General features: G+C 35.6%; 1 protein-coding gene across 2 annotated transcripts in view; it reads right to left on the bottom strand.

Moving 5' to 3' along the window:
• Nucleotides 1-1,503: 1,503 nt before the first annotated feature.
• GK (glycerol kinase) overlaps nucleotides 1,504-19,887 on the bottom strand; it is a 32,367-nt gene continuing 13,983 nt past the window's right edge. Inside the window, exons 9-19 of one of the 2 annotated variants that reach the window (XM_039382817.1) lie at nucleotides 19,400-19,435; nucleotides 18,700-18,767; nucleotides 17,120-17,162; nucleotides 16,352-16,432; nucleotides 14,364-14,442; nucleotides 12,423-12,519; nucleotides 10,788-10,872; nucleotides 7,724-7,844; nucleotides 7,418-7,561; nucleotides 6,376-6,456; nucleotides 1,504-1,641 (exon numbers count right to left, since the gene is read on the bottom strand). In XM_039382817.1, the coding sequence (XP_039238751.1) occupies nucleotides 1,634-1,641; nucleotides 6,376-6,456; nucleotides 7,418-7,561; nucleotides 7,724-7,844; nucleotides 10,788-10,872; nucleotides 12,423-12,519; nucleotides 14,364-14,442; nucleotides 16,352-16,432; nucleotides 17,120-17,162; nucleotides 18,700-18,767; nucleotides 19,400-19,435 (843 nt within the window). In that variant the 3' untranslated portion in view covers nucleotides 1,504-1,633. Of the gene's footprint in view, nucleotides 1,642-4,766; nucleotides 4,874-6,375; nucleotides 6,457-7,417; nucleotides 7,562-7,723; nucleotides 7,845-10,787; nucleotides 10,873-12,422; nucleotides 12,520-14,363; nucleotides 14,443-16,351; nucleotides 16,433-17,119; nucleotides 17,163-18,699; nucleotides 18,768-19,399; nucleotides 19,436-19,887 lie in introns of those variants that run through there. The other variant, XM_027724437.2, reaches the window with a different exon arrangement.

Genomic DNA, 19,887 nt, shown 5'->3' with positions numbered 1-19,887 from the left:
CAAAGGTCATTGCACTTGACAATAAAAAGGCAATTAATATGCACTTGATATTAAATATATTGTACAGACCCGAACTTCTGTGCAATCCATTGCTTCAGACACATATATTTAACATCTTTTTAAAAACTAAGCCTCTAATCATAGTTTAACAAAGAAAAACAAACTTTGTTAAAAACAAAAATCTTTAAGAATAAATGTACACAAAAATGCTCCCTTTAATTCCTAGTGCATTTAAACACACCTTTCAAATTCTCCATGTTGTTCCCACATTTAGCCTCGCTACCATTCCATACCCATCTAAGGGCACTATACAAGAACACCTTTTCTCTGACCTAACCAATAGGGCTGGCATTTGGGATGCTGTTGGTACAAACAGGAAAGCTGAAGGTAAGATTATTGTCTCACTCCTTTACACGTGGAAAATGAAACGTTTCAAAGTGGATGTGACTCAGTTGACAAGCACATCGTGAATTCCAGTGGCCCATTTCAGGTGCCAAGTACTTACTCCTCTGAGCCAGGGGTTTGGATTGTCCCAGCATATTTTGCGACAACTTGCTGTTAAAACTATGAAGGTGGAAACCGAAAGGGAGATTGTGGTCCCTGAGATATACTAAATGAAATCAAGAACTAAAGCACTAATATTTAGTTTGGAGTGGACCCTCTTTAAGGAAAACTAAGTTAGTTTCAACTTTCAAAAATATAACGATTTATAACTAAAATATCCTTAAGCAGGACGACAGAATATGTGCAGTATTGGTCAAGAAAAGTGCATTGTACAGAGTAGCTTTAAGAGTTCCCAGTTGGTGAGGACCAAGCAGCTGTCCTATCACGTATCATGCTGAGTCAAACTTGTCTTTCTAAACTAGATGAAGACGAAACATGGCCTTAAACAAAACACCTCTTTACTCCCATCTCTTTAAAGGTACAACTACATGACTTTGAGTCTTAAATACTTATCATGGGTAAATGTGGCAGAGGCTAAACTGAACTTTTAAACTTTGTGGTTGAACACTTCAACAGTACTCTGTGGGCCATATCAGCAACCTATTCATTGCCAAACCAGTGGGACCATGTGCTACTGGTTAGCCATTCTGGGCTAGTGTTTCAAAGGTTTGTACCACTGAAGGTGTTTCAGACCAGTGGCCACTACAATAAAACATCTCTGGCAACCATAGACCTATGAAAATTCAGAGCAGCAGGAAGAATTGTAAGATGTTTACAAAGTTCTATAGTGCATCATTAACTTTCTGCAGTGTGTTGCATAAAGTACCAAACCCCGGAAAGGGGCAGCTAAACATCTGCCATCACTACCTCGGAGACTGTAGGTTTTTGTTATACCACTTTCTCAAACAAACCTTGGGCTTGTGAAATTTTAGAGGATGACGTGTGATACTCCACGCAAAGGCCTCCAGTGCAGTTGGAGTTGATGGGGAAGGGAACAGAGTAATGAAGGGCTGAAGACTGAATTTTCAGTGCACCACTGGAAGGTTACTCAGAGACTGGTGACAGGTGGATTCATGAATATATTGAACCACACAAGTAGCATAATCACGTTGATGGTAGAATCTCTTCCGACAACAAAACAAACCGCGACAAAAAAATCAGCTGCATCCGTCATGTCCACTAAGTAGTCTCATTTATCTTAAAAAAGAAAAAGCATGCATTAGGAACATAGAATTTACTCTAAAACGTTAACAATACTTTATAACACAGCTGAGCTGTAAGAGGAATTCAGTAAAACCAACTTTTGTTTTCAATTACTGCAATTATAAGTTAGATGTGTCTTGTGACACCAAATAAGCCAGTGCTTAAGTGTGTGGGATGTGAACACAGCAGGAGAGCAGAGACCACACGATTAAGATGGGTAAATTTTTAACAAGTAGAAGAATCGAAGAAAGGCAATCTAAGCATATTTTCTTCTGAATAAGAGCTCAGCTTCCAGAAATTTGGGAAATATTATTGCAATTATCTTGCAGAACTGCATAGTTATCCCTATATGTAAATCAGTATGCAATTTGGCAGTAACTATCACAACATAAGAAATTAAAAAGGACAAACAAAATATTAAAAATACCCCCACAGGGTATGTAAGCCGGAAGAATACAGTATTACGATCAGCACTGACATTTCATTCTGTGAAAATAAAGTCAAAGGATGTCACATAAGATCCCATATATAGCCAATCCCTGCTATATCTCACTTGAGAGATGCCAATTGAAGTACGAAAAGGCATTTATTTAAACTTGAGTCTAATAAAATATAGGATCCTTATAGGTAACTCTACCCTCATCCCACCAAAAAAAATGTACAGCTATAAAATATATTGAAATCTCTCAGGTGTCTACTTCCAAAACCAGCGTGAAAAACTTAACAAAATCTTAGCATAAGTATTCCAGTTGCTATACACAGCTTGCTTCAATAGTGAAATAAAACAAACTAACGACCCTTTCTCCCCTGGGAGAGAAGAATGAAGATCATAAAATAAGGTACAAGTAATTGACTGGATTTTGATGGAATTATGAAATGATATAATGGAATACAGTATTGTTCTTCAAATTCAGTCATCGGATGCCACATGAAAAGGCAGCTTAGCAGTTCTGTAAATGGAGTTTTGCCACGTTAGTGTTCTCTATTCTGGCGCAGCAGATTTTTCCTTCGTGTTTCAGCAGCTATAAAATCATGGCCCTGCCCTAGAGAGACACATTCAGCAACAGGACTGTTGCCATGCAAGACTTACTGCTGTTTTAGCACATGAAGGATGAATTCAGTCCTCACTAAATTCAATTCTCAAACCTACTACACTGTGTTGGAGTTCCAGTGTTTCATTAAAAGATAGAATGTAACAAATTAATTAAATGGAGTTTCTGTACTGAATTAGGAGGAAAATCTGCTCAGCAAGTTCTGGCTTTTAAAAGCAAAACAATATTTACCAAATTGTCTAAGGGGAAAGCAGCCCTGCTCCAATCAGCAACAGAAATTCTATATATCATATTCTACCCTAGAACATAGCTGGGCAAAACTACAACCTGTACATATCATCGCTGTTGCTATTTCTTTTAAGACATCATAATTTTTAAAACAAATATGAGCAGGAAATTTTTCACAACTTCTCCCATCCCAAAGCTTACCATGTAAATAGTAAACCAATATGTTATTATATAAAGTAATTATGTTGGTGTATATATAGCAACTATACATACATAGTAAGAGTAACCATATTGATAGTCACCGTTATCTGAAAACAGGGACAAAATGGTTTCTTAAGGCCACAGTGAGCTGGGATGTTTCCCACTTGTGGGTCAGAAGGGCATTGACAAGCTTAAGGAAGGGAGAAAAAGAAATCTTTTCTTATGAGCTCCAGCAGTGCAAGTTTAGATATTTATATGCAGGTTAGTGATTAGTTGTTTTTCAAAAGCAGTAAATCCAAAATTTAAGTTGCTTATCTCCTCGCTTATCATTGATTTTCATATTATTTTAGGTATCCTCCATGTGGTGAAGAAATTGACCTGGAATTTATATTCAAGTTGCTTTGTTGTGCTTGTTAAAAATTTACCCACTTATTCACAGTTGTTTTTGTTTTATTCTTCACAATCAAGATTTTTAGATTTTTCTCATTCACAGATACATTCCAGAGTTAGTAAATTAATGTGAGTTCATTTGTTCAGTTTGATTTTTGCCTAGCATTTGTTTAGTTTGATTTTAGTTCTCCTACAAGCTCTGACAGTCCATTTCATGCAAGGAAAATAACAATTGAATAGTTAATTCAGGCTGAATGAGTAGAAACAAAATAGAAACACATCATCATAGGAGCATGCTAGAGTCCTCAATTGTCTGTTTAATTAACACCCCCTGCCTATCCCACCAAAACCAAAACAAAGAAAGAAAACCAAACAACCACCCCCAAACAGCTTACTAAGCAGCAACAATGCCTATACTGTAAAATACTTTCTTTGGAATGAAATTCTGAAACAACAAAGAAGAAATGACAGCAACATATGAACTTCTTTTTCTCACTCTAAGAATATTTTAATGAGATGTGTTACTTCTGGTATAAGTAAATAACAATGTCATCCATATTAAGAATTTTCTTTTAAAATAAATCATATATTAATAAGTTGAAGATGCATCTTCATTGCATATGCACACAGTCCCTTCCCCAGTTCTGCAGATAAGCCTTTTAGGGTCTCCTCTTCTAGACAAGATTAATTCACTTATACATCAAGAGCAAAGTACAAAAAGAATATTTTATAGATTTAGTAGATGAAGATTTCTAACAATACAGTAGTTCCAAGGGGACCAAAAAAACCAAAGAGGTGCATGAAGCCTTTTGGGCACAGAAGAAAAAGTCTTCATTTAAACAAGATCCTCAAAATAATTAGAGATATTACAAGAAGAAATACAGGATAAAGGATGGAACCTTATTCTAACTGCAATGCACACTGTAATGCAGGCAATGCAAAACTCTGCTAGGCTGCCCAAACCTATATCCCTTTTATAAACTGTACAATCTGCATAGATACAAAGGGAGGGGAGAGTTCAAGGTTTCATGTGCATCTAACAACTACAAATTTCATGGCACATGAGGATGAATTTGAAATGGCCTTCACTTGGCTCCCTTCGGTGCATTATGTCTGATTCACACCCTCAAACATTCGTGTGCATGAACAACAAAAAGCATCAGTAATTTTAGCTGGAAACAAACAGATGGAATACAAAAACCCCCCAACCCAACACTTAAACTAGTGCAGACAGGTTTTAAAGGGATCTAGATCAAATAATAACTAACCTGAGACGTACTTTGCTCCAATTAACATTACCATGCTACTCATAATAAAAAGACCCAAAGGCAGACTAGAGAAGATACTAGTGTCACCTGATGTCATCCAGGGGAGGGTGTTTCCAGTCAAGCAAATCAAAAGAGAAATATATATAAATTGCAATATATGTGTTAAAGATCATATGAACAGCAAAAGATAACAAATGTAGTGACATTCACAGAAAAACTAAAAAAATTATGCACAAACCCCACAACAATTCAAAACACACTCTCAATGTAAGAATTCAAATCTAAATTCTACTGTCAGCACTATCTAGGTTGAGCCCATTTCTAATATTCTTCAATCTTAACTCTCCCTAGCAAGCAGAAGACAAAGCTTCAAAGCAAGAACTAAGGAAAATAACATTTTCCCCCCAGGTGTTAAACCAGACAATCACTGAGATAAGTTTTGATAAATATGTCTCTTTTCACATGAACTGAAGGGAAAGATCAAGTTTTACTTTCTTCAAGGCAGAATTTTTTATTCTTCAAGAGGAAATAAAGATATATAAGTAGGAGAAGCATCAGAGTCCATATCATAATGGACTGAATATGATTCTGAAGTGATTCATGTTGCTCATGCTAAATTACCTGTTGCTCATGCTAAATTACTTGTTTCCCTTCCCAGTAGCCTTGGCAGACTTGTTTGTAAAACATGGTGTTAAATAAAATACTTAAATCAACATATAGGATGGTGAAAGGAAAATTTTAGCTTTCAAGCATAAAGAGACTTCATGAAGCTTTGGGGCTCCAACTGTAGCTTTTGGATTGTGGGAGGAGTTTATATTTTGAGGATTCTTTACTTAATACTTTTCATTCTAACAGTTTTTCCAATGAAAGGGAAATGAAATAGAGATAAAACCCACAAATGATGTGTTATAGGATGATTAAGGACTGCAAACTTATCCTGAAATAGTGTTCAAATATAAATTCAAATTATAGATCATAGAAGACTGCAGCTTTAATTTAATTCAAACCTGACAGATGAGAAAGCCCTATACTTCAAAAGAAAGATCTTGTTCAGTCCCTCAAGAGTGTTTTTATATTCTCTGCATGTGAACAATAGGTCTATGCAATTCTTCACTTTATGATAACTTCTTGCTCTTAAGCCTTATGAGTCAAATAGATTTTGATGTGGATATCAATCCCTCTATAATATACAGCAAATGACAAAGGCAAGATATGGCAAGAAAAATCACAGGATGAAACTTTTCTCCTTTGAAACATGAGGTTATAGTATAAGACAGTTTACAAAATCCCTACAATGTCTTAGAATTGTGCTGTATCTCTTCTAGGTAAGATTTTTTTTCTTTTGTAAGCCAATGCCACTCTGCAAAACCTGCAGTTAGTCTTGATTTCATATTTTCTATTTTTAGAGCCCTACAAGATATTATTTGTGCCCTCCTTTCAAGAGGAAGAACTACATATTTTCCTGCTTTGTTTCCACAGTGGTTTTAAATAATGATCTTTAAATCACTGTAATAGTCCAGAGATGGCATGAACAGAAAAGGCTAACTGGCTAATTAATAATACTTAACCTGCATTAATTTTTGGTTTACCATTTGAAGAAGCTTCAGCTGTCTCCCAGCCCATAGATTTCAGTACAGCTTTCTTCCATCTGGCGTACCGAAATTCACTTTCTGAAATTAAGGAACCAGCAAACAGAAAAGCCTCTCAATGCATAGGAATACAACCACAAGTATTTAAGAACCAAACACTACAATATTAGTTTTCCACTCTTTAGCACAGTATCACTTGTTTGCAGAAAAATCATTATAAAATCCTTTTTTGAATTAAAAAACCTCCACCCCAAACTCCACAGTTATGCACAGTAAGAAGAAATAAAATCAATTTTCTGCATGTTCACCATTAAGAAGATTTACAAGCAGGACAAAATGAAGCAATTGATATTCGTGTAGAAACCCTTCAATGTTGAAAATGTTGTCTTGAAGTAGGGATTGTAGAAGTAATTATAATCAAATTGTAAGACAAAAGTATGTACCAAAAATTAAGAAATTGAAAAGACAAAAAAGCATTTGTCTTGCACAGGGATTAATTATGTCAAGTACGTACTTTCCACCTCTACAAGCACTTAGGAACTGATGAAAAAGATAGTTGGTTAAAACCCATTAATTAATGTAAGCTTTTTAAAGCCAAAAAAAGGAATCTCCCCAAAACAGTCAGTCTGTCCTTTCTACATCTGTGAAAACTCACAAATGCACAGGAGCTTAGAAGACATCTTTCACATCAAAAATTTTCAAGATTTCTTTGATTTTGCTTGCTATGAATCCAAAGCTACTGACTGCAATGCCCAGTGCCAAGCTGCTTTGAAAGAGAAAACAGAAAAAAACCCCAACATATTCCTCGATGGAGCTACATTGTTTTAACCATCCTCCAATCTTACTGGTCAATGTGGGCAGAAAAGAGCAATGGAAATGCACTTTTCTCTAAGCCAAACACCACCAACTTGATCTTCAACATTTTTGAGGATATTCATAGAATATTCATTTTATATCAGTATGTCAGACTGCAATAAAGAAAAAACCTGACTTGTTGGTCAAAAGATAAGTTTGCAACTCAGATAACATAAAAAGGTTTTACCCTCTGGGTTGAGCTGTGGTTCAAATCGTTCAGATGTCACTGCTGTCCAATCTCCAGGATTCAGGCTCCAAACTCCAACTCCTTCTGCAGCTCCTGCTGCCATAGCAGCTCCTAAAGCTGTAGTTTCAGGCATTGATGGCTTTACTGAAATAAAGCACAGAGAGGATCATGACAATTTGTAATGAAAGTCACTTTGATGACATTAGAACTAAAGATTTATGTATCCATCTAAAAACAACTGAACAAGGCAACCAATCTGCTCTCAGCAGCTTTAAAAAGAAAATAGGAGCTGCAATTTCATCTTACCTACTGGAATACAAAGAATGTCTGCTTGGAGTTGCATGAGGATTTTGTTATTGGTCATTCCTCCATCTACTTGTAACTGACTTAGTGGTATCCCACAGTCCTTGTTCATGGCATCTAAAATCTTAAGTAAGAGTAACATACATTACGACTTAATTGCAGAGAAATACATAATACTCTCTGAGTGTTAAATACTGATACTTCAGCACTTGCTGAAGAGCATTAAGTACATCATTCTCCTCTCCTATATATTGAAAGAGCAAAACAGAAGTAGTGACAATAGAGTTTTGTTTATTATACAGCACATGCATCTATTCATTACAGAAATCCTAGCGTAGGAATCCTTCTCTGATGCTCTCTATGTAGCTTATGTGCTGCTCGTGTGGCCTGAGAAGAAGAATTTTGAAGAAAAGCTGATGACAACTACAACATTTTTTAAAGATAACAAAGGAAGAAGCAATAATAAATGGAGTCCTTTAGCTGAGCTAGGTTGTTTAGATACTTCCTCTAATTTGATGCATTAAATAATTGAGAGATTAAAACATGGACCTGGCAACCTACAAGACATTTCAGTAGGAACTGAGGAATGTTGAACTCTTTTGAAAGAGTAGCCTTTTCAAATATTTTGTGTTAGTTGTTGAAAACTGAGAATTTTACATTAAACCAGATAGACAGTAAAAATAAACTGTTAGTGTAATTTTTTATAAAACTATGTTTCCTTCTTTTGAGCACAACCGATAGCTGAAAAAAGGCTAATTAACTATGAGTGGAGCATTTAATTCACTGATACTTATCAATATGCTTTTTAGAGGATTTCCTGAAAACATAAGGTTTGCCTCAAACCTTAGCTACTGGTAACACCACAGCATTACCCTACAAGCACCATTAAATACAGAATAGTGGGTTTTCTAGGGTTTTGTAAAAACAGTCAGTTAAAAGTCTCATATGCACTTTGTAAGGTTAGTACATAATTTCTGTTTACAAGTTAGGGATTAACAAGTGCAGAATGATTTTCTCTCTGTAATTTTTCAATTTATTTGAATAAAAAGGAGATGTGTTTTTCTCAGCTTTAAATGACAAAGCAACACAGATCACAAAAAAGACCAAAACTACAACACATTCTGCCCTGTTCTGTAGCTCACAAAGTACCCAGTTATACAATCCTTACTGGGAAAAGTCAACATGCTATTTAAAAAAGAATAAAAAACTTGTAGGCTTGCAAGGTAGTAAAAAACTACATAGAGACAAACTGTCCAGTAGATTCTCCTTATTCCCAGAAAGTAAATAAGTAAGGTCCCTTACCACAACATCTTTAAAGGAACTAAAGAAACTGCCACAGGATAAATAAAGGTTAGAAATAACAAGGTAAGAGTAAGGCCAGTTTTCACGGTGGCAGCATCTGTCCATGGGCCTGCACTAGAAATAACCAGGAAAACAGACCTCATAGCACAGCAGCAAAGCTTGCTGGCAGTGCACACTAGCACTGCTCTCCACCACTTATTTCCTTCATATATATCATTTTACATTTGTTCAACTCCATATTATCTGCCTATTTTACCATTCAGAACTTCAGCGCTGTTGGAGGCTCTAGTTTTGTTTGTCACTGTGAAAGAGCATGTTGGATCATCATGCACTCAGTAGAGATTAAAATTAAATTAAAATAATGTTGTAAACAAGGAAGATAAAGGAATAAAACAAATCATAACCAGGCTGCTGCTATCTCTATTGTATGGAGGTTGGATGAAAAGCAATTATGCAACTTTTGTTTAATGACAGCATTGTACACCTCTTAGAACTGAAAAATTGCTTATTTTTCCATAATGCCTTCAGGAAGAAAAAACACAACAAGTATCATCTATCTGCATAAGGAAGGAGCTTTTTGAATTATAAAGTACTCAGAATGTCACAATAAAACAGGCAAGAACTCCAATGGATGTGAAATTTGAGGGATTTCCTGAAGACTTCCATTTTAACTGGAATTAGAAGAACTTTGTTTTTGACAAGACAGAACTAACGATGTATCTTTGAAAAATGTATACATATTTTATCTGTGCCAATAGGACTTAATCTGTTAATTTAAGTGTGTCCAGAGACCTGATTAGGCACTCCTGTCACTGTGATAAAAGCACATTGGCTAAAGTATGGGGGAGTATTAGATCTGCTCAAACAGTAAACTTCACCCTCAATCAGTGTAAGAGCTTTATTCTCCTTTTTCCTACTCTCAGCCACATGCCCTGTCTCACGTTCTGACATTTGCTGCACTCCTTTGCAAGGCAGCTGAGGTCATTAATCCAGTGGAAAAATAGCCCAGCAAAAAGAGGGATAATTTTCTGCTGGAAAGTTCATTGAGCTGTCACATGAGAGGGAATGGATGGGAGAACAGACAAGGAAAGAGAAGCAGACAACAAACCAGACTGTCAGTTTAGTTCCCTGTAACTTTACCCTGAATGCAAACACAGGGAGGAGTAGATGGTGATATAAAGAATCAAATGCCCACACTGATATCAATCCCTTTGATTTGGTTGGGGGATTAATTTCCTCTGTGAGAATTTTGGTTTGCTGTCGCAGGATTCCAGCTAAGGCAGTGAAGGATGTAATGGGCAGGAAGTGAACACAGATTTCCCTTGGTATGTTTGCTGTTGTCTCACTTTAACTCATTTTTGTTCTTGTGTACCAGAAGCAATATAAGCCACCTCTGTCACAGCAGACAATGTAAAATGTAGTCTCCTACACCAATGAAACTTTGTAGTTATGGCGTTGGCCTTGCCATTTTAATATTTCTATGTTCTGCCTCTCAAAATATTCACAAAATATGTTCACCATATTTTAAGTGCTGATAAAAGGCAGCATTGCCACTCCAAAAAAATGTACCAGTCAATCTTATATAAATCCACAGGAACAATTTTTCAACATTAGCAATAAGCAAAGACAAGAATAGCATTGAGGTACAATATAAAGCATATGATTAAACTTCATTACATCTTTTAAATCTCTTCTTTTCCTGAAGAGCTACAGTTCCTGTTATCATACTAATTTACAATGAATTTAGGACCCAATTTTCCTTTACCTCTCGTGTTTGAAAGCAGACAGCTTCTAGTGCAGCAAAGGCGATGTGTTTTTTATTTGTAAACTGAGTAAGGCCACAGATAATACTGTTGAGAGAGAAAAAAAAACAAAGTTAGGACACACTTCTTAGCAGACATACACTGTTACTTCAGACCTAGGTCTTCTAATTCAAAGCTCATACAGTCCATTGTATGAGGACTCCTTTTTAATATTAAAAAGCTTGTTTTTCTTTAATCTAAACTCTCTCCTTTTCCTTACAAAGGTGCTTTCAGGCTCCAATCAATTAAGGTGCCATAAATTAATTTGGTTTTGCCAATCTGCATGCAGATGGATGTATATTCGCCCATACGCACACACAAATACCCCCACAAATTCTAGTCTGCCTAAAAAAAAAGTTTAATTGAGACTGATTTCTCTTTAAAAATAATATTAATTATCACTATAATCTTAATAAATTCTCTATTGCTTTCAGTTCTTATGGAAAAGCACAGTTTGGGTCAGTGCTGTGCTCTAAATGCTTGAAATTGTTTTCAAATCTTTCTGGCCATTCATTGTTTCTGAACCTTCAAAGAGGTTTTTGGATATGGAAATTCTGCTAAATCTACCCACGAGTAAGATGAATTCTGTCAATGTACTCTGAACTGCAGCAGAGCAAATAACCATCCTTTTATCCTATTTCAGCATTCAAGGAACAGCAGTATGCTACACAGAAAAGCTGCTGTATTTGGTATACATGGATACATGCAAGTTCAAAGATATTAAAGGGCATTTTTAGTTGTTACCATTCCAAAGATCAGCTTTTAACAGACAAAAAGTTAAGCACTGTGATCTGAAAAATGGTAAAAACATCTATCTCAAAGATTCTTCTTTTTACTTACGTACAAGAAGCATATAAATTCTGAAGATGAAACTACTTGAAACCTTGGGAACTAGATATCCTTTAGGACTTCTTTTCTCACTTTAGGGAAGTTATTTTATATATAAATTTATATGCTTCTGTGATTCCCATGGCACGTGTGATTCCAGGAACAGTAGGCAAGCTTACAACAGCAGAAAAGACAAATGAAAGGCTACTGCTACAGCTAGTTACGTCTGAACTATCCAGAAAGGGGCTGGAAAAAAGGAGTAGAAAAGAGTTTTCAATAGACTGGAAAGAAAGCTGGGTATAAGGGGAAGGAGAAAAAGTCAGAAGGATTTAAGTAGCCTGAAACTGAACTCAAACGACTAATCAGCACTATATTCTTCCTTTCCTACTTTTGTTACCTGACAGTTCACAAGAATGCAGACCTCCTCTTCTAATTTTAGTGAGATGAAAATCCTTTCAGAACCAGAAATTGTTTTCCCTGCCCTCCTTCCCCCCTCCTTTTTTTTTTTCAGAGGGGGGTAAGAAGGGGTGAGGAGGATGAGTAGCTGAGCTGGTTAATCCTTCTTTTTCTCCCAGTAGCAATTGCTGTTTTGAACAGGTTAAATACGAAACAGAAACTCAGTAGTTTCTTTAAGATACCACAGAGAATGATGTATCTGGACACATCAAAGGAACAAAAAGAACAATTTCCCATGCCTGGAAGGACAAGCGTGGTAGATTTGCAAAATGATTAAAATCCTCTGCAAATGCAGTGTTCAGTCAGATCCTTACCCCCTTGCACTGGGTTCCCAGTATGGTGCATACAGTCCTGAAAATGCTGGCACAAAGTAGACGCCATAAGAAGTCCCCACTTCTGCAGCCAGTTTTTCTAATGCACACACACAAAAACAGGCTTCAGTTAGCTTTTCACAACTGTACCAACACTTAAATACATCACTTAAAAGTGTTATTATTTAAATTGTAAAAATATTCAGAATATATTAGGTAGCTACAAAAATAATCAGCCATGTATACAATTAAAAAATACAACTAGTGCTGGCACGCTGCTCCTTGTTAACTAATTTTCTGTTTGCAACAGTATGAATGGAATATGGAGCATAGGGAGTTGTGGGAAATGTAAAATGTAAAATCAAAACCAAACCCCCAAATTATGTGCTCAATATTCTGACCTAGATTCCGTGAGGTTTTCAAAGGTTATCCTGTGAGTAAAGAATGCAATCTTCAAAGCAGTCCAAAAGGTCACACTTTTCTTACATTTGAGTCAAGACAAGCAAGTGAAACTGGATCAAGACCAAAGGGAGTTAAGAACTAAATTCCCATTAACTTCAAATGAATTTAGAGTTCCAAATTCTCAGCTTACGTATATAAATCACAAGGCCACCTACAAAGAATTCTAAAGTTTCTTAATATCTGAGTAATAACTGTGGATATATGAACTCAATACTAAAATATTTGTAATTAAAAAAATTATATTAAGACATCTAGAACTGCAAAGGAAATAATGCTTATGTGCAGCTCATTTCTAGAACAAGAAAGCAAAGCATTTTTTTTCTGCTTTTGTAAATTTTTTGTTTGCATTGATCAGAGGAGTATAGTACTAGACAAAAATAGCAGGAAAACTTAAAGAAGTCTTTCTAAAATGGTACTTTTATACAGACTCCACTTAAAAAAGGAGTGAAGGGAGAAGGAAGGACATGTTTAGGGAAACACAAAGAGATGATGAAGTCCTACATGACTTTACCAACACTAATAAGGTTAAAGTTCTTGAAACTGAAACCTTCCAACGGTCTAGTCAAACCTGTGAAGAGGTACTGTAGTGTCTCAACAACTGACTAATTCATGTGACAGTAGTTTATATTCTGCTGTATGATCTGCAAAGTTTTCTTTCAGAAAAACATAATGATGTTTTAAGTTTTTGCTTAATCTTTGAAGTTTTATATAAAATTTTAATTCTAAATTTTTCCAACTTTCAATGAGATATCAAATTATTAAAAATATGTAAGGAATCTCTTTTTAGTCCTAAATCTTATTAAATTAATCATTTTCAAACTTATGCCCTTGCATGCTTCTGATATTTTTTCCTTTTCCAAAATTTGATATATTCCCAGTTTCTATAATGTCACACACCAGTTTGTTCAGTTCAGCTCAATCAGAAAACATCAGCTGTGCAACTGCTAAAGGATTACTGTATTCTTAGCCAAAACAGATTACTCTCCTTCACAACTCCTTTTAAGAGGCAACTTTGCAAACTGAGGTCTCTAACTCAATGGATATGAAGCCTTCTACATAAATTATTGCACATGTAGGGCCTCAAGTTCTCATGTTTATGACAACAATATGTAGGTTCAGGATCAAATATGGGCTGATTTCTGTAATGCAGACTTAAATACTCTTGACTCTGGAAAATTCAACACCACATGAAACCAGGAGATACATTGTATATATAGTATCCAACTGAATATCTGTTTGCTAGGGAAACTACTAAAATTACAGATTGCAAAAGAACAAAGTTTCCAAGGCTGTATTGAGAGGTTCTATGAAATACATGTATCAATAACAGTGAGTTCATGGATGCAAAGCAAATTACTTAAATAGCGAAATACATGCACCTTCCATCTTTTCTTTAATATTTTGAGTTTTCATTCACCAGTAGAGACATTATGACACTGGAAAACTTTAAAACCTGAACAGTTCCAAGTTGTAAATACTCACCAACTTCCTGTGAAGACTTAGCGATACCCAGATTGTCCCTCAGCCAACGAACAACAGCACCAGCTATTGCAACAGATCCCTGAAGGAAACAAAATCACCACATTAGGAGACAACAACTGGTAGCTTTGTGTTCCTTTTTAAACGACTGGAGAGGAGGGGTAGCTGTGGCCTCGAACTGCAGGCTTACAATCACAGCTTGAAGCACTCCCAAGCATGCTCACAACTAACCCACAAGTTTCTTGGCATCTAGAGACTGCAGTGTAAAAAGGGCAGCCTATTACACAGGTTCCATGCAGAAAAGGTACATATTGTGTGGTTTTTTCCATGAGGGGAAGTTACAGTGACATTTCCTAAGCAGTCTTCTTGTCTTTCTAATTTATGTCTTCTCCTGAATATACAGTTCTGAGGTCCGGTAGCCTCAGACTTCTTTTCCTGACAAAATAAGATTTTTATGCTTTGATTTAAAGAAACAAGACTGATTACATCCAGTCTAAATACAAATGCCCAGAAAGACAGAAAATTTAGGCACTGGTGCATTTGCCAGCAAAATTGCTCTGAATTTTTGAATTTGGCCCTGCATGGCTCCATCATACCACAGATAAATGACATGGCTCTTATCTCACTCCAAAGTGCAAATGGACTTCTCCACAAGACAATCTCAAGTTTACCAGACCAAGCGTCAAGTAAAACAGGAGCAGCATTGTATTTTCATTCAAAGCCATTGCTGGAAGGGGCAGGGGTGTTTTCTAAGCAGCTGGCTATTGCTGTTACAAGATACCAGTTTGATTTAAAAGAAAAGGCTGAATCCATATTTTTTGCCTTTCTGGGAAGTGTCTTAAGCAGCAGACTGTGGATGATTCTATCATAGATACAGGATAAAAGACACTCAACATCTTCTGTTGAAGCCATGTTTTCAGACAATATCAATAAAGACGTGGAGGCGAAGAAGCAAAGCACACGTGCATGTGTTTCAGCATGCAGAAATAAAAATCACTCTCAAGACAGTTCCAGAACATGGCTTAAAAATAAAACAAACCTCTCACACACCCACACAAAATAAAAATCCCAAAGCTTGACAGAACATGGCAAATGCAAGATTCACTTTCCTTAGGGAAGGAAATGAACACAGCCTCCTACATCCTAGTAAAGTACTATAAGCCACAAACTATTCTCCCAGTGAAAAAAATTCTGTGTGTTGTCTTTGTTTCTCATGGAAAACATAGGGTGTCTGCAAAAGCTCAACATCAGCAGAGAATTCAGTATATCTGTTTCGAGAATAACTATTAGATTATAATAGTTAGTCCACTTAAGCAGCACAGGTGGAAGAGTAATTATTTTGCTGTTCCCAATAAAGCTTTAGTGCCAAATAGGTGCTCAGCTGATCTGTGCTTCAGCAGCAGAGCTTTAAAACAATGAACCCTGATGTAAAAATACAATTTTCTACAGAATTTGGATGCCCTCAGACTTGTGTGGAGAACCAAGGAACTAAATTCTGTAAGTAGGCATCTAAATCTAAGTAGGTAAAAAACCCCTAAATTGTTAGAGGATTTTCGTCCCAGAAATTTGGTTCAGATTTTTAAAAGTAGAAGTAAAATTCATTACAATGAAATAAAAAACATTTAGTTATGACTTTTATTATGAGAAGATAACTGAAACACTAGTACTTCCCCCCTCGTTTCTTAAACCAAATTTAGTACAGAAATCTTTCTGTTTTATTTATTTATAACATTCATTAAGGATTTGAGAGAATGAATAACAAAAGAAAAGTTTTCACCATCTTGCTCTGAAAATATAAATGAAGCAATGAAGAAATATTTTATTAGATTATATGATATAGATTGGAGATAGAGATAACCAAAACCACACATAAACCTTGAGGCACACAAGCTAAAACATTTCCATGCAGCTCCAGATAACATAAAAATACCAGATAACAGAAGTAAACAAGAACATGTATCACTAAAAAAGGAAGAAACTACTGAACTTACCTCTAGTGCATAACAAACAGGTTTGTCTCTGCCCAGTTTGTAAGCTATTGTGGTTATAAGACCATGCTCAGAAAACACAGACTAAATGAGGAAATGGGAAAAAAAAGGTAAAGCATGAACAGAGGCAGGAAATATTTACATTAAAACATTCAAATTATAATAAACAAGAAACGAAACCTTCAAATGAAATATGGAAAGTTTAAACAAAGTACATTATCAGTCCCTCTAAATAAACACCTGTCATAGAACCCTCAGATTGGTGGTGCTAATTCTCATTTCCACAAGCTGCCACAGATCTTTCCAGCCTCCTTATAGCAAAGAATTGGGGATCTTTAGAAGGAGATGGAAATGAGAAGGAAGCCAAAGCTTTGAGTTATTTATTCAACTCCAGTTACAAAGAAATAATGAGAGAAAAGTAAAGAGAAGAAATAAAATAGCCAAGAGAAGGAAGAAGGCCTGTGGTTAAAGTAACACAACACTTGAGCCTCTCTGGGTAACGTTAAGAAACTTGTATAGGGAAAGAGCAAGAAACTTGCTATGAAAAGTTCTGTTTGGACACTTAATGAGCTAGGAAATGGAGTCTTACTGAAATACCTTCAACAAACAACTATTTTCTATTCTTTCAGATTTCAGTCTGTGCTTTTCCTTATGTCTGGCAACATGATTGTAGTTAGTAAGTCTAAGAAAGGCTAACATACAGTTGTATTAGAGAACTTAAATAAAGATTGTAAAAAAAATAAAAGGGAACAACTAAAAAATGCAACTGACCTTCTGACCTGTATTGCAGAGCAAGAAACAGCCTGTTCCGTACCTGGCATGAAAGCAAAGCAAAGTTAGACCAAAATGTTTAAAGGACAACCTGTTACTGCAACTCATCAATCCATGAGTCCCTCGTGGAGAATCAAGACACCACATTTTGACCCTTGAAGGTTATTTTACCATTAACTGATGATAAAACCATCCTCAAAAAGGTTGATTTAAATGCAGCCTGAAGCTGAAAAATCTAGTCACATTCCTCTCTCTCTGGCTATTTTTTGTATAACACTTTATCAAGTAGCAGATATGGCTGAAAACTAAGTGTGAATTCCTCTTTGGTGGCAGTGTTTACCTACTTCAATTTAAGCTGATTATGAAAGCTACTTTATAAAATAAATATTTCACAATATTAAAGGGGAAATTTTAAGAAACTTTGTCCCTGTCATAAAGAAGAGGGTTTTCTTTAAACATATTCTATTCAAAAACTTTTAAAAATGGTGTGTTTCTCATTTGAAGACCACATCACGTATTTGTGTACATGTACACGTGTATACAGACACAGTTTAATAAAAGGAGTACAAAATCCTAAAATACACTCTAATTTATTCTGAGAAATTATGAGTTCCCTACCTTTCTAAACCCCCAAAAATTAATAGCTTAAAACAGTATTGAGATAGTCTTCAGTTATATTTGGAGAGAAAAAGAGTAAAGCAATAACAGAAATAAGCTAAAAAATCTTACTGTTACCTTTTAGTTTAGTGCCATTCACTTTTTTTCAAAAGGTCTCTTGTGTTATTAAAGCATTTATTGTAAAAATACTTTGTGATAATATTACTTAGAACCATGTTTGTTTTACTAAAACACAAGGTCACTAAACATTCAATTTGTGCATAAATATAAAATAAAAAGTGGAGGTCAATTAGCCGCAAGTATAGATGAATGTGTAATTATACCTGTGAAAGTCCCATACTGTGCATGTACCTACATGCTCCATAAAGCACGTGGTTGTAAATGGAACAGTAAGTCATTTAAGCAGAGAGCTTTTTCTCAAATGAGTGTTTGATTACACCAGTTGCCCGATTTAACTGATAAGTTATTTTAAACAGGGGACATGAAGAGGCTGAAAAATAGGAAAAAACAAATGCAATATTCTCCATGCTGAGCTAGACAGAGAAGCAAAACTAAGTACCGCAACTGAAATGAACCTCTTCCATCCAGCAGTGCTGTGCCATTTAAGTCTATGCAATTTAACTCATAGGCTTCTATTCATTTAACTTTAGGTCACAATTTAAATGATATCTGCAACTGTTTTAATCTCTCTTTTGGAAAATTTTAAAATGAAAAACCTCCTGTTACACAGAGGTGTTTTTCTCAGAGTGGCTGTGTTCCAAAATATACCTCACAAGCCACGTAACTTCAACCCCTTCGCTACTTTATATAATAAAGTCAGGACATGGTTTACTTTGTAGGTCAGTACAGTCAAAAAGTAGATCTGCTAACTACAAAAGCATTTGGCAGTGAGCTTGAAAAATAACATAATACTAAATTCATAACAGAGCAGTGTTTATCTTACAACTTTAATAACAACTTACGTATTTTTTGCTTGCCCATCTTGAAAACACATTTGCCCAACGAGCGCAGCAGACTGGTCACCCAAGCACTGAAAGTGGGAGACATTTTCCTTTAGCAAATGTCAGCACATGAATTATGTGCATGAAAAAGGACTGTGAACAGATATATTTCACTGTAACTTGAATCTATTTGCACCACACAGGCAACTGAAAGTGAGGAAAAACCTATAGAGACAAGTTATGCTTTTTATTACTCTTCCTTTTGTAAGAACTAAAAAATGAAATGTGTTGTACTACTTATGGTGAACAATTTAGAGAAATAAAATAAAATTTACTATCTTTATGTATGTTGTATTGGAAAAAGCTGAGAATCTGCCCAGCATTTCTGGACTACGTATATACAGAACTTCTTTTATATGTATGAAGCAGAGCTTGCTTCCACTTTGTAATGTTACTTCTTTACTTAGAGAACCTAAGTTTCCAACAGCACTACACGCATGCATTAAAGCTATCAGCTGTATTTCCACAGCCAGGCCTTAATAATGATGAATCAAACCAACCAATAATTCATGTTCCAAATTTTACTTCATGTTTAACCTGAGGTAAAAACCACCAACTTAATTCATAGCAGAACTCACTCATCTTAAAGCTTTTTCCTGTGAAGCTTTGTTCCTGCAGTATCAGGTTTTCATACTAGAATCTAGATTGAAGTAGGACTTACCCCAGAAATGGGTACTCCTGTCAAAGCTCCAGATTTCTGTTTTGCAAAAAGAGAAAAAAAGCTCTGAGTTAGCTTTCCATGACTACAATTGAAGGCAATGAAAAAGAAGCTAAACTTCTAATGCTCAAAGCAAAACAACCATGTAAATAACATGGTTCAGTTCAGGTGTACACTCAAATTCAGCTTAATGCAGCTCATGTCTAAAACACTAAGAAACAGAAAGCAGGGAATTTTAGAGATATACTTTATGTCACCTCAAAAGTTTTTACCATAAATCCTCTTTAAATCATACTATAGAGATAATTAAGTTCCGTGTAATCTGTGTGGTAAATGCCAAGTGTAAAATGTGAAAGTGCAAAATGGTAAAGTGACTAGAAAAAATTGTGACTGTGGTGACGCTCTAAGTGAAGACGTGTCTGATTTTACAACACAGCATTTTGAGCCTCATAGAGACTTTCTTCCAAATACTACCACAGAGTTTTTCAGTT

The sequence above is a fragment of the Pipra filicauda genome, unplaced genomic scaffold, assembly GCF_003945595.2.
Source record: "Pipra filicauda isolate LSUMZ 115617 unplaced genomic scaffold, ASM394559v2 scaffold284_size963001_pilon, whole genome shotgun sequence".
Lineage (NCBI taxonomy): Eukaryota > Metazoa > Chordata > Aves > Passeriformes > Pipridae > Pipra > Pipra filicauda.
This window is presented reverse-complemented; position numbering and strand designations above follow the sequence as displayed.